Source organism: Eubalaena glacialis, chromosome 13 (assembly GCF_028564815.1).
Source record: "Eubalaena glacialis isolate mEubGla1 chromosome 13, mEubGla1.1.hap2.+ XY, whole genome shotgun sequence".
In the NCBI taxonomy this organism is placed as follows: Eukaryota; Metazoa; Chordata; class Mammalia; order Artiodactyla; family Balaenidae; genus Eubalaena; species Eubalaena glacialis.
Window position 1 is genome coordinate 51,987,046 of NC_083728.1, and position 14,455 is coordinate 52,001,500.

Genomic DNA, 14,455 nt, shown 5'->3' on the forward strand with positions numbered 1-14,455 from the left:
TGGAGGCGGGAAGCATGGAGAAAGCAAAGGGGGGTGATCTTTTCAAGAAACACCCAACTGCCCCCTTTACCTTTTTTGCCTCCACTATGGGGAGGTGGGGGGCCGAGAGAAAAAGATGTCAATGACCATTGTTTGCTCGTTTGCGATGTTGCTCCGCCCCCCGAGTCTGTCGTAAACCTGGCGCCGGACTAAAATAAACCCCAGATCCCGCAGCTCCGGGGGCTCGCCGCGCCGCCGACTCCTGCTCACAGGCGCTGCCGCCCCGGCCCAGGTGGCGGCGACCCGCGGCCGCCGCGTCCCGCCCGCGCCCGCCCCGGGTCCCCCTACCTGGCCGTCCGCCGAGCCATGTCGTTGAGCCCCAAGCACACGACGCCCTTCTCCGTGTCCGACATCCTGAGCCCCATCGAGGAGACCTGCAAGAAGTTCGGCGGCGCCATGGACGGTGCGCCGCCCGGCCTGGGGGCGCCTCTGGGGGCGGCGGCCGCCGCCTACCGCGCGCCGCCGACCGGGCCCTCCTCGCAAGCGGCGGCCGTGGCGGGCATGCAGCCCCCGCACGCCATGGCGGGCCACAACGCGGCGGCGGCGGCGGCGGCGGCGGCGGCGGCGGCGGCGGCGGCCGCTACCTACCACATGCCGCCCGGCGTCCCGCAGTTCCCGCACGGCGCCATGGGCGGCTACTGCAACGGCGGCCTGGGCAACATGGGCGAGCTGCCCGCCTACACGGACGGCATGCGGGGCGGCGCGGCCGCCGCGGCCACCGGCTGGTACGGCGCCAACCCGGACCCGCGCTACTCGTCAAGTGAGCGGGGCCAGAAGCGCGGGACGGAGGGCAGCGGACCGCGCGGGCTTTTCCCGCCACAGTCCGAGGCGCGGGGGGCGCTGGGACCGGGCCCGGGGCGCGCGGGGTGTCCTGGGACCCTGAGCGCGCGGGCGGCGCTGGGACCCGGCCGGGGGCGCGCGGGGCGTCCTGGGACCGTGGGCGCGGGGGGGGGGGTGCTGGGCCCCTGGGTGCGCGGGGCGTCCTGGGACCCGCAGGGGCCACGCCGGTGTCGCGGCCGCCGCGGTGTGAAGAGAGCTGGGCGGCGGCTGACCGGCATTCCCCTTGGGCCCCTCCCCAGTCTCCAGGTTCATGGGGCCGTCAGCGGGAGTGAACGTGGCCGGCATGGGGTCGCTGCCGGGCATCGCGGACGCCGCCAAGTCTCTGGCGCCCCTGCATGCGGCGGCGGCGGCGGCGCCGCGGAGGAAGCGCCGCGTGCTGTTCTCGCAGGCGCAGGTCTACGAGCTGGAGCGGCGCTTCAAGCAGCAGAAGTACTTGTCGGCGCCCGAGCGCGAGCACCTGGCCAGCATGATCCACCTGACGCCCACGCAGGTCAAGATCTGGTTCCAGAACCACCGCTACAAGATGAAGCGGCAGGCCAAGGACAAGGCGGCGCAGCAGCTGCAGCAGGAGGTCGGCCTGGGCCCGCCGCCGCCGTCCCCGCGCCGCGTGGCCGTGCCCGTGCTGGTCAAGGACGGCAAGCCCTGCCAGAACGGCGCGGCCACGCCGACGCCCGGCCAGGCCGGCCCGCAACCGCCCGCGCCGACGCCCGCGCCCGAGCTGGAGGAGCTGTCGCCCAGCCCGCCCGCGCTGCACGGCCCGGGGGCAGGCCTGGCGGCCCTGGACGCGGCGGCGGGGGACTACGGCGGCGGCGCGCTGGGCGCCAACCTGCTCTATGGCAGGACGTGGTGACGGCGCGGGCCGGGCGGGGTCCCTCCTGACGCCTGAGGGTCTGCTTGGACCGACGGCGGACGCGGAGCTCGCAAACGGCCGGACGGGCCGTGGAGGCGGGCGGGCGCGGAACCTCTCTACTGGGGGTGGGGACGCGACAGCCCCAGGATCGAATCACGAGCATCGCGCCAGGGGGCTTTGTGGTGGTCATTTCCTCCTTCCAGAGGTTCCTAAATTATGTGAAAAGCCGGCCGAGTCCACGTCCACCACGTTCCTAACCAAAGCTCTCAGAGTTTTAAACGTTGGAGACTTCGTTGGTGTTTGTTGCTGTAAAAACCAACCCAGCTTTAGCAATGAATTCTTCTTGGAGTGGAACTTACCTTGGGAGATTAATTTTCGAATCCCCCTCCCCTTAAGTGCAATTTCATTAATGTTTGATGGAAAGTAAATTGAATTGTAGCTCAAGGTGGATGATGCACATAGCAACATTATTGCAGAGGAGTTATTGCCATTACAGAAATGGAATAAACTTAATCAAAATATTGCTTATACGAATTGATACAGCTTTTTAAACTTAATGCTGTTTTTTAAATGTTTTGATCATTATTTGGCAATGAGTGTTTGTATATTACCCTAAAAGAGGATTTCCCCCCTAATATGCAGTTCATCAAAAGAAAGAAGGGTTGTAAGCTACTTTTTATATGGAAACTGGTCTCCCCAATGAATGGATAAAATAAATGACACCCTGTCTTTCTGTAGACATGTTATTTACTCTTTCTAAGGTATTTGCTTATCTTAATTTGAATACCGTAATAAAACACTAGAACAAGTAAGCAAAATTGCTAAGATAGACATCAATTAATTAACCTGTTTGAAAGCATGTCAAGAAGAGAATAAGGTGATTTACTGAATTGTAATCAGTATGTAAAGAATAAGTAACTAAAATATTTATAATTTTCTCATATTTAGAACTTAATAGGGGTTACACACCGATTTTGTTGGTGTTTTCTTGTACAAATAATGTATTTACTCTTTAATATGATGATTTATATTTCCTGTGTTTCAAAAGGATATTTAAATATAACTTAAAAGAACCTTAAGTACTTTTTTTTTTTGGTAAGAGTCAAATGGTTATTTTTCACTAAGTTGTATAGGTTTTTTTTTTTAACACTAGTTGGCATGATGTGACAACACAGCTCAGTTGACTCATGATTTAAAGAACTGGTAGCGGAGTAAAAATACTAAAAGAAAGCTGAAGAACATGAGCTTATGAAATGAAGAAAAATTAAAGACGTAACATGGATAAAATGTGATTTATAAATGACCAAAACATCTACCAGAGACCTTAAAGCTCTTCTACATTTGAAGTTTTAGAATTATAGTTTGAAGCGAAACATTTTATTTAACTTCATTGTTTGGGTGTTTTTCTGAATGTGCAAAGTGCATTCTTTAAGAAGGTGTTTTAAAAGTTGCACTTTCTCTAAATGTATTTTATATAATAAATAATAATAATAGTAATTAAAAACTCCAGTTCATTCCACAAAGAGAAAAAAAAAAAACACTAAAGAAGCAAGGGGATCAGCCTTTATTGAGGGGCTGTGAATGCATTTTTGTAAAATGATAACTGGTTTTTAAAACATTTCACATAAAAAGAAATAATATAAGCAGAAAAAATAGTATGACTATGGTGCAATACACCTGCAGGAAATTTTCCCAATTTGGATTTTTGCATACTAATAAAATTGACTTTCAAAATATTAGCCAAGCTAGCATAACTATTACTGATGTGCCACATTTCAAAATGCTTGTTTATATTGATCGGATTCCTTCAAATTCTGAAATTTTACTTCTAGAAAACATGTTCTAAAAGTTCACATGGTTTGTAATTTTTTTTTTTTTTTTTTTTTACAGCCCAATACTTAACAAAAGCAAGAATAGCTTATGGACTAAGGGCTCCAAGTAACATATTTAAAGAAAATAAATCTTCATGGACAGTTTTTTCCTTGCTAATTTCTGGAACAAAAAATCCCTTGGACTAAGTGAACTCTCTATCAAAAAGACCATTAAGAAGAAACAGCCTTCTTTATACAATATTTTCTGAAAGTGTATTTGGTACAGGCATATCTTTTCCCTTTCAATGTTCCTTTAAATAGTAAAGGACCCAAGCCAGAAGTAATTGCTGCAGAGGGCTTAACATTCTACACCCAGAAACTTACTGAGTTTATGTGTGCAAATCCTGAAAGTAGGACAAGATTTGATTTTGAAACATTAAAATAGAAAATGTTTTTATTATAGAATTCCACATTCTGATTAATGCAAAACAAGAGCTTTTTTCTTCTTTTGCTGTTAGTGCTTTGCAGATCTTTTATAAAAACACAAACGGCCAGACTAGGTGAAACTCATTAACTGAAGAGGAGGATAAGTGTCTTCACGACCAAGAGGGAGGGCTGGCGCAGGGTCTAAGTGGAACAAAGCCCCTCCAAAGTTTAGCAGAGGCCACAGTAAAACTCGGTTTCAGAAATGCTAACTGCAGATGTGACACTTTCCTAAATGTTTTGGAGTTTTACAGCATTCTAACATATCTTTTCCAATTGCACAGAAACCAAAATCCAGAATCAGAGTTGCAGAGAGGAACGGCAGGGATTGCAGGTACTTTTCTGAAATCTGTGTTGGGATGTAAATTGAAGCGGGGTGTGTGTGTGTATGTGTGTGTGAGCGCAGTGTTGAAGGATACAGGAAGGGTGTTTTGTATATGGAAGGGGGGATGGTGTGTGTAACCCAGTTGTCTTCTATTTAAGGCTTTGCTTAGAACTAAAACCTAATGGTCGGAACAAGTAAGTCAATCAGACTTTTATCAACACAGATGTTGTGTTCAAACTCCATTCTGCTATCGACTGTTTACTTTCAATTTAAAGCAAATCAGAGACGCAATCCTGTTCACTAAATGCAAGCACCTTCCAAAGACTTGCTTTGTTAGCTGCATTGAATACTGATGATTTATAAACTTTTAGAATAAATTGGTGAACCATAGTCACATAAAGACCCATTGATTGGATTTTTAGCTATGAATTTGTGCATCAGATAATGCACTGTGTAGTGGCAGTATAAATTTCAGATGTAGTTCAAAGCATGAATGATACTGCCCAACTGTTTAATATAACACTAACGTGTGGATAAAACCCTGTATGTTAATTACTCAAGTCCAGTTTTTAAAAATACTGCTACTTGCCATGCCCAAATACAATAAGACAGGGCACTAGGATACATTTTATTAAAAATGAATTAAATAAATAGACTTTTGCTGCTAGTGAGAATTGGTGAGCATCTGGACAAGATTCAAAGAAGACTTGAAGTCAGGAATTCGCTCTCTCCAGTAAGTATTAAGATAACTTTGTGATTTTAAGATCACTTTTATGTCATTATTTTTAAGCCTGGAGGTAAGCTTAAACGGAAGTTTCTGAAAGAGGTGTTTTGGTTTCATTTGTCTTTGCTTTAGAATGTTTATCTGCAGTTGAACGAAATGCCTTTTATTTCAGTTTCTAAATTCCATGTAACCTCTTATTTCAGTAGTTGCTTAAGTGATTTCTAATAAAAGTTTAACCACGAATTTGCCCAAGTCTAAGTTGTGCAAGCTATTTTGGAGTAGTGAATAGCTCCATTCCCATTTCACACACACAAAGTAAAGCATGTTCCTCTTTGGCCCTCGTGCATGTATACGGTGTCAGACAACAAGCAACGCAGGCATTCACTTCACCCCGAGTGGGGCGTTTGCTAGTTCATTAGTTTGACTTTTTCCCCGGTTAGAAGTAGCAGAGCCGTCGCTCGCGGGCACGCGTCCGGTGGGTCGGCTCCAGGCCGCCCTGGGGGCGGGAAGCGGCGCCGATGAGCGGGATGCGGCCGGGGCCGCAACCCGCCTGCGACCCGGGCGTCCAGGTGACTTCGGAGAATGTCTACATTCTAATTTCGAAGCAAAGCGAAATTCGCTTACGTTCAGGCTTGGAACTTAAAACAGCAGCCTCGGGAGAAGACCCTTTCCGCTCTTTTCTTCCAGGTCCCGGTGTTCGCACCCATGCGGAGAGCTGGGACGACGCTGGGCTGGCGGAGAAGCTGCGGCGCGGGGGCCGGCCGGGAATCCGGGCCAGGATGCCGGGCCCCCCGAGCCTCGGGGCCGCGGGCGTCCCCGCTCCCGCCGAGCGCCCCCCGAGCCCGCCCGGCCGGCCCTGGCTTGGGCTCTGCCTGCCGGTCATCTCCCCGCCTGCCTCCCCGACGCTGCACGGCGGCCGGACAGCGCTTCCGGATGGATGGCCGTGGGCTCTAAGGCTTTGCCTCACTGGACCCTACGGGGAAGACAGCTGCTCACCACGGGCTCTTAGCGCCGCGATGAAGTCGGGCTGTTTCCAGGTTCTAAGATTCTTAAAAATCTTTAATGAGACCCTGAAAAAACTTGGCCCTACGTAAACATAGTACAATGGAGTTAATTACATAAAATTGACCCGTTGACTTTACACCCGAATATGGAGGGGATAGTCATAGCTTTAAACATGCCATTTAAAGTTCTAAAAAGCGTTTACTTGTTGAAATAACAGGGCATTTTTCTGGGAGATTCAAACGTGGGGACAAGTTAGAAAGAGATGCAGAGTAAAGAGAGGGAAGGAAGCGAGGTCTCACCACCCGCTAGCCAGTGGGACTCTAGCCGGCTTAATTTTTCCGTCAGGCTTTTTGCTTAGGTGTCTTCAGAACACTTTAAACATTAATTTTCAAACTTGTTTTCATCCGTTACATGTAATGGTGAAAAAGCCAAATCAGAAACAATTATTTTAGACACGCTCATGATAGCTTAAAACAAAATTAAAAACTAGACCAAAATTAAAGATCTGAGAAAATATAGGTTCTGCAGAAGTGTGGGTATGGGGTACTTATGAAGCTCTGTACACTCAGACAGACATGTATATGGGTTCCTTTGGAATATGCAATACTGATTTAGGCGCTATACATTTTCAGTATTCGGAAGATAGAGAAATCTAACAAGGTATTATTCCCACTTTAATGTATTGTGAAGTAATATATAATGGTTGTGTTAATTCCCAGCGGAGAGACTCTTTTTTCTCAACAATAAAGGATCCTGCTCTATTCACCCATCATCAGCAATGAACTCAATAGCTTCAAAATACCTTCCTATCCAAGGTTAAGGTGGGACTTTTTCTGAATAGATTTAAGATTAACAAGTGTGCCTTTGTAGAATACTAAAGCAAAATGTCCTAAGTCAGAAAGTCAGAAACCTTACTTTACAATCTGAGGCTAGAATGGAAAGGTTTGGAAACACGGCAGCAAGTCTTCATACATGTGTCTGGGTTTGTTGTGGCAATGAAAATGCATATGGAAGTGCTGCACGTGAACTGCAAGCGTAAATGTAAGGAATTATAGTGTGCTTAGTAGCAAGAAAATAATAAGTACAAATTGGAATCTATTGTGAAATAATGCAAAAACTTGCCAAGGAGCATAGGCAATTTAGCTAGGAGTTAAACTTTTTAAGTTTTCTTTCTTCTTTCTTTCTTTCTGCCCTCCCATTGGGTTCTGTGTAGTGTTTTTTCAACTTAAGTACAACTGACCTACACCACTGTGTTACTTCCAGGTGCATATAATGATTCGATATTTCTATACAGTACGAAATGATCACCACCATAAGTCTAGTTACTATCTGTCACCACACAAAAATAGTATTATTGATTATATTCCCCATGTTGTACATTCCATCCCATGACTCATTTATTTTGTAACTGGAAGTTTGTACCTCAATCCCTCTCACCTATTTCACTCATCACCACTCCCCGGAATTTTTCAACTTTTCTTAGAGATTTAATACCAGTCCTTAAAACTGCAGTATGAATCTACATGAAATTTGTAAAATGTAAATAATTTATTCTCATGAAGATTTTATAATTCGCCAAATCAGTAGCAGACACATACATGGGTCGGTTGGGTTGTCTTGCTGACCATATCCTCTTAAAATCTACTTCTTCATTGATTTTCTTTCGACATCTAATTGTAGAAGTAGTTTTCTGATATATTGATTAAAAAACAAAAAAACAAAAAAACACACATGCTTGGCCAAGATTTTCAAAGTTTAAATACTGTAAAAGAAAAACAAGAGACCAGAGTTTTAAGTTTTTTTTTTTTTACTAAAGTCCAGAAATTTCCATATGACAAGTACATTAATGAAATGTTCCCAAAGAAATACTGAACAATATACACTCTAGTTGGCTGAGAGTTCCAGCTCAAGAGTTCATAGCTAATTGTGCATTAAAAATCAGCATGGATCTTAGATGATCTAGAATACACTGTGTTTTGAAATCCACAGCTGGTTTGATTTTTGACCATAATGAAAAACCAGTATTCCTGTTCCATCAAATGTGTTTTACAAGCAATAATAAATTCAGATCCACTGTATTATGCAACACACATCTTTGGAAAGCAACATAAAACAGTGAGATCGGATCAGTAGAAATATACACAGTTAAAAGAAATACACAAAGTACTGTAGTTTTATTAAAAACTACTACTTGAGAAAGAAATCTTTCCACAAATAGCATAAAACTGTAGAATGATGAAAGGATTTGGGAAAGCTTTACAAAAGCCTAATTCCAACTGTATCTTCCTGAAGGTGGTGGCAAAGGGTATTTCCTTCCTTCTCTGGGATATCCCTGAAAAAAAAGCAAAAGAAAGAGTTCATCTTCTGGATTAACACTCCTGCAAAGAAATTAATCTTACTTCTCTATGGAAAAACACACCATAAAGAAGGTGAATATGTCTTACAGGTATATCACATGGAAGATCTCCATAAACGGGTGCTTTTGGTCTGCAGCTTTATAGAAAGCTGCATGCAAAGTGGGACATCAGCATAAATGCTATCACTGACAACTAACCAAACAAGCCTTAACAAGCGCTTGAGAAATTCCTTAAAATGCACACAAATGAAGGATAGTTAAGTGTCTTGTGTAAAACACTTGTCATTCTCAATTCTCCCTACCACCCCCTCCCCAGCTCCTAATTCAAGCCACACTGTGGTAAGGTGCCCACATCATCTTCACACATATTATACTAGGAAAGTCGTTTTGCTTAACAAAGGCAGGAGCTTGCTGCATCAGTTGAGGCCTAATGAACTATTAATTTTAGGGTTTTTTGTTTGTTTAGCTATAAATAATAGTGTACCACATTAGGTTATTACATAATCAATTACTGGCAGTATTCATAACAGTTCCTAATATGCTTGCAAATAACATTTCTGTACAACCTGAAGGTAAATGTGATGTGTCTCCCATCACAATTCCCTTCCTACGGAGGATTCTGAAATGGACCCCCTTCCCCATGTTGCCACTCAGAGCGCTTCACTAGTTTAAATTATAACATGAATATGTGTAGTCCTTCAAGGTCATAATGTAGGCTAAGGACTTGCTTAGTCATATAAACTCCACTAAAAATATAATGAAGTCATAATTTTACTGCTTTTAACAATAAACTTCTACAATTTAATAGCGCTTCAAAATTCTGATTTAATTTAAAAACATCTCCGCAGAAAAAAGACTAAGAAATGTATTTCCAAAAGGTCCTAAAAGAATTATAATGTACAACCGGTTTGCATCTCCTAAGTGAGTAAGAATTTTACCTCGTGTAACAGCGGAAAGCTCCTTTAAAGGGACGCGCTCCCCTAAAGGAGGCAGGGGAGGCGCTGAACTGGGGTCAGAAGTCACAGGCGTCCCCAGCTCTGCTGCCCAACCCAGCGGCAGGAGGGTTAAGCTTTCGACTCCTGACTTGGAAAATGAGGTGACTGGACTAAACTTCCTCCAGAGCTTCTTCTAGTTGCAAGTGTGCCTTCCTTTCAAAAATATTCGTCATTTAGGTTGCCCAGTGTCCCCTCGACACTAGAAGCATAAACAGTCTCAATCTACTGCACCTACCGATAGCATCTGTAAAGATCTCGGGCTGAGAGTATGCAAAGTCATATTCTACAAATTGATTCTAAAGAACTGTAACAAAATTCTCTCAAAAGACAAGATGATTACTTTCTTGTAAAGTTAACTGAGACTTGTAAGAATACACCAAAAAAGTGTGGAAAAAAAAGATTTTTCTTAGCTGGCAGAAGATTTTTCTCAGCTGTCAGAACAAAGGGACACATGGCAAGAACCTGAGTTAGAAAATTAATATTCGAAGCACTGCAAAAGGCTGTAGGCGACACCAGGTAAGCAATTTAAAAACCACTTCACATCACCACAGGTGCCAACTCCAGGAATAGCACACACTCTGAATCACCGCATTCAGATCCTGTTCTCTGGCAAGCGTTTGATTAAAGAGCATGTAAATACTGGCCAGGGTGTCCAATGGCTGGGGGACAAAGAGACTGAGGCAAACAGACCTCAGGCTTAAATGCTGCTAAAAGTGGACGCTATAAAGAGAAGGAAATAAAGCTTACATTTACTGAATCTGTCTAGGAATTATTATACTCAATGTATAGCTGTTTAAATTTAGTTTAAAAAAAAAAAAGTGGGAAATTAGATAGGAAAGATTTCTTTCCATGTAGAGAACAGATAAATCAAGACCGAAAACTCCCAAGAGGAATAAAGATAACAGCTGAAAAGGTGAAATATTACTTTCAGCTTCTAGAACATTACATTTTGAGAGATCTAGTTTCTATGAAACTAAAAAGCAATACCCTAAGGATAAACAACGTGTTTTGGTGATGGACCATATTTGTGCTAAATATCAGATTGCTGTGATTAAAGGGGCTTTTGGTCTGAAAATTCTTCAGCATCATCAAAGGATAACCTATTTAGTGAGGCAGATACTCACCCCCTATACATTTTTAATGAGGGATCCAAGTTCAACTGAGCTACTCTATCAGTAACTTATCCACAGATGTTTCAGAAAACCAAAACCAAAACCAAACTAAACCATGGAGTCCCAAGAGGCACGGTTCCATTCAAAGTGAGCAGTAAGCTTTCCATGCCACAGCCCCCGCTGCATCACCTGTCTCCCGCCGCGATCGTCACGTCTGGGTGCATACCCGCCCGGCCCGGCGAGCATCTGGTACTGGTTTGGTTGGAAGGCTGCATTTGGGGTTTGGAGCATCCGGTTCCATGGCAGCAGAGGTTCGGCCCCAACGCCTCTGTGGAAAAGCAACATGTCTGCATTAAAAGTCAGAAGCCTAAAATCTGGCAGGTATCATCATCTCCAAATCTGAGGACAATCCAGTTTGCCTGGATTTGTCATAGGGGATATGTAGTATCAGAGTGGCCTTTATGTCCCTCACAGCGAGTGTAGTTTAACATGTTTCAGGAAGTATCAGCATTTATTTAAAAGGATGTTTAAACTCAATTGAATGAGAAAGGTCTGACTTAAAAAAAATTTTGTTCACCTTCAACTGTCAAGTTTCCTTTTTAGTCACTTAAAGTTTTGGACCCAAGATCACCAAGTTGGCCACATTTTAAGATGCTATCCAAAGAGTAAACATGTACAAGACAGGAGAATGAGGCTTTATTTTTAAAAATGTCCAGGCTGGTTCTTGGAGTCCATTCTTTCTAGTTAATTGCACATTGCAAATGAATTCTTACTGCTGAGTATTTTGAATCTAGGGTAGGGGACTTGGCTGTTTTTTCCCATCCATTATTCTGCTCAATATGTCAGAAGGTCTGATCAGGAGGAAACCTTTTCAAGTTCTATTGATGCAGCTTTCAATTGACCACGGTGACCTAGCAACATGAGCACTAATTGGCATGGGCTGACTGGCATTTGGTGTACAGTTTACATGGGAACACAGATTCAACAGCTATTATAACCCAGTTTGCTGGCCCAGATTATGGTCAAAAGAAATGTTTTAATTGTCTTCAAGTGCCTATTTTAACTTTGCAGATACAAAACAACAGTATGATGTATTAAATCATAACAATTTAAAACTGTCACATAAACAATGTAGCAAAGATTTACCCTCTAAAAGTAATCACCATGTATGACATAGCTTTCTTGAAGCATTTTCCTCAACTTCCATTTTATAGAACAGTCACTACAAAGAATAAACAGTAGCAAAATTCTCCAGTATATTTTAGCATTAGAAGCTTTGGGGCCATTACAGATGTTGGGGGGAATTATAAGCAAACTTTAAATTTGCTAAAGCACTGACTAGCTGGTATTAGCTATAACCGATCAGCATATGAATTTCACTTCCTAGGTCTTAGGGGGAAAAGCCCAAAGCTGGGCTCACTGGGTAATGCATTCTTCTCACAGCTATTCAAGCTTGAATCCATCCTCTCTACCCCCCACTCTCCTCCCTTCACTTGGAGCTTGCCTTTTTTTTTTTTTTCAAACACCAAAGATAATTATTTTTGTGTGATGGCTCTAAGAACAGCTCTTTTAAGAACTCTAGAAAGGCCAATGCTATTCTTCACAGTTCGTGGTGAAACAAGGACTCTAATAATATAATTTGCTGTGAGTCAAAATAAAATGAAAAATCTGTACCTCAGAAAGAATATGCATATATTCAGGGCTTTTAATTATTTTTTGGATTCATTAATACAAATATATTTTAGTGAGAAGGCCTCATCTATTTAGCAAGAACAGCTCCATATGTAGAGAACATATGGTCTCTTCCACTCTCTGCAGGACTGAGGGGTTAAGGTTTGTGCTGTGACCAAGGAGGCTCATCAAAACTGGGCATGCAAAACCCACTTGCATTAAGTGCAACTCACACATTGTATTAACTGTGATCATTTTTTCTTTCCAGTTTTATAATGCTAAAACTCACTCAACTGAGTTTCAGGAAAATCTGCTGGTATGGATAAAATACATTATAAATGCAATTTTACATTATTTTATGATTTAAAAATAGGTTAGGAACAAAGCCACAATTTAAAAGCACAAAGTTCTCCTTTTTTGCTTGAAACGATTACTTGAAATGTTTTTGACAAAAATAATATTTATAAAAATAATTAAAATTAAATGGAAAGAGCAAGTAAGAGGGACATGTACTACTCTTTTTTGCTTGTTAGTGGCAGAAAGGCCTTTATTTTACACAAGTTTATACATTTTTCTACACTGTATTAATTATATTAATTATATTAGTTTGCAAATACTTACAAACTGAAATTTGCCCTGGAAAATACATTTTAAATCTGGGATGGAAGCGCTGAGGCTGACACATTTTAACTTTTTAAAATCAGTAGCCATCGATTGAGGCAACTTATTTGAGGCATTTGGCATCATGGATGGCAACAATATTCTTAAGTTTCTAAATTACTGCTCTGGAAAGTAGCTGGTAATGTTATTACATAACTACATACTACCACTGGGATATCTTTAATTTATGTGTGTGTGTGTATATATATATATATATATATATGCGGCAAATCAGCTTTTAAAAATTTTCTGCGACTGAGCTTAGCACCCATTTAAGTTAAAAACTAAATGGCCACCTTGGATACAGCCAGCAAAGAGAATGCTCCGCTGGCAAAGAGACAGACAACAGGGCAGAAACTCAGGTGAGGAGGAGGCACAAGCTGGACCTCACTCGCCATCAACACAACGATCGATCGCTAGGTTGTCTCTGTGTGGGGAGAAGAAGGTGGGTGGGGGCAGGGATGCGCCCAGTGTATTTTTAAGTGAAATGAATATATGAATTATATATACCATTTCAAAGTAGGAATTAATTCAAGAAACAGTGTAGTTTATTTAAAAAAAAAAAAGTACACTCAAAATTTTCTTCTCTAATAGGGTTTTCAACCAAACACTCAAAACTGTGCAGTGGAAAAGTACTGAACTAATGATCAGTAAAACCTGGTTCTAGGAAGAATTCTACTTACCAGTTGTGACATCTCAGCAAAGTCAAAGTGACTATGAGTTTGTATTTTCTCCTCTATGTCTTGTAAGGTCAGAAAGGTTAGACTGACACGTGCTATAGAAACGAGTGATGTACTGTATTTGCTAAGAGGCTGGCTAATAGAGAAGTTCAGGAGGCTGAATTCAAACTTTGTTTTCTTTATGAATAAATGGTGTGTTTCTTAAATGACCATGATTTAAGACATAAGAAAGAATTCTATTATGCTCACACGTAACTTCTGCTTTAGAGCATGATTTTAGTTTCCAACTAAAACTAAACCAAAAACATCCACAAAATATGTCCCAGATCTGTTGGGTTCACAGAGTCAGTCCAGAAGATACCAACTTGGCTAGGGCAGAACAAAAAATAAACGATGGATGTCAGGACACAAGGTGATAATCTTAGGGAAACAATGTGTAGAGGGAAGGAAAGCTTTAGGACTGAAGAAAGGGTGCCTTGGAAGTGGAAGGGGCTCCTTTTCTTCTATGAAGTCCCTGTGGCATTATGGAATATGATGCTTAGAGTCAGTTTTCTGATGAGTTTCGCTTGAGTGAAAAGTTTCTTAGTAAAGGATGGTGAGGAAGAGAGACCTCAGATAAGCTACTGAACTGTGTGCCTCAGTCTCCTCATCTGTAAAAATAACAACATCCACTTCAAAGGGTCGCTAAGAGGAATAAGTGAATTCATGTTTCTAAAAGCATGTTAGCACAGTGCTGGCACTTCATAAGCAGATGATAATACTGGTGATTAATAATAATATGGGAAAAAAGCAAGCAACAAAGTGGAGAAACCAAATCTTAAAATCAAACTTGACAAATGTAATGGAGAAAGACAGTTATTAAAATGAGATCAGTGTGAATGATAATATGTAATTTAGAAAAAAT

At 42.7% G+C, this 14,455-nt stretch overlaps 2 protein-coding genes across 2 annotated transcripts in view; one reads left to right on the top strand and one right to left on the bottom strand.

Moving 5' to 3' along the window:
* The first annotated feature begins 333 nt into the window (after positions 1-333).
* Positions 334-1,729, top strand: NKX2-4 (NK2 homeobox 4). Its single transcript, XM_061209530.1, has 2 exons — positions 334-799; positions 1,119-1,729. The coding sequence occupies exons 1-2, from the start codon at positions 346-348 to the stop codon at positions 1,727-1,729; spliced, it is 1,065 nt and encodes a 354-aa protein (XP_061065513.1). The 5' UTR covers positions 334-345.
* A 6,204-nt stretch (positions 1,730-7,933) lies between these two features.
* XRN2 (5'-3' exoribonuclease 2) overlaps positions 7,934-14,455 on the bottom strand; it is a 77,874-nt gene continuing 71,352 nt past the window's right edge. The window contains exons 29-30 of the mRNA XM_061210076.1: positions 10,730-10,868; positions 7,934-8,409 (exon numbers count right to left, since the gene is read on the bottom strand). Coding sequence (XP_061066059.1) covers positions 8,344-8,409; positions 10,730-10,868 — 205 coding nt within the window. The 3' untranslated portion in view covers positions 7,934-8,343. The remainder of the gene's footprint in view (positions 8,410-10,729; positions 10,869-14,455) is intronic.

What these genes read in the sequence shown, in the direction of transcription:
- NKX2-4 (XM_061209530.1), top strand. Translation starts at nt 346, where the DNA reads ATGTCGTTGAGCCCCAAGCACACGACGCCCTTCTCCGTGTCCGACATC. An exon ending in GGACCCGCGCTACTCGTCAA is followed by an intron (nt 800 to 1,118) that starts GTGAGCGGGGCC and finishes GCCCCTCCCCAG; the next exon opens with TCTCCAGGTTCATGGGGCCG.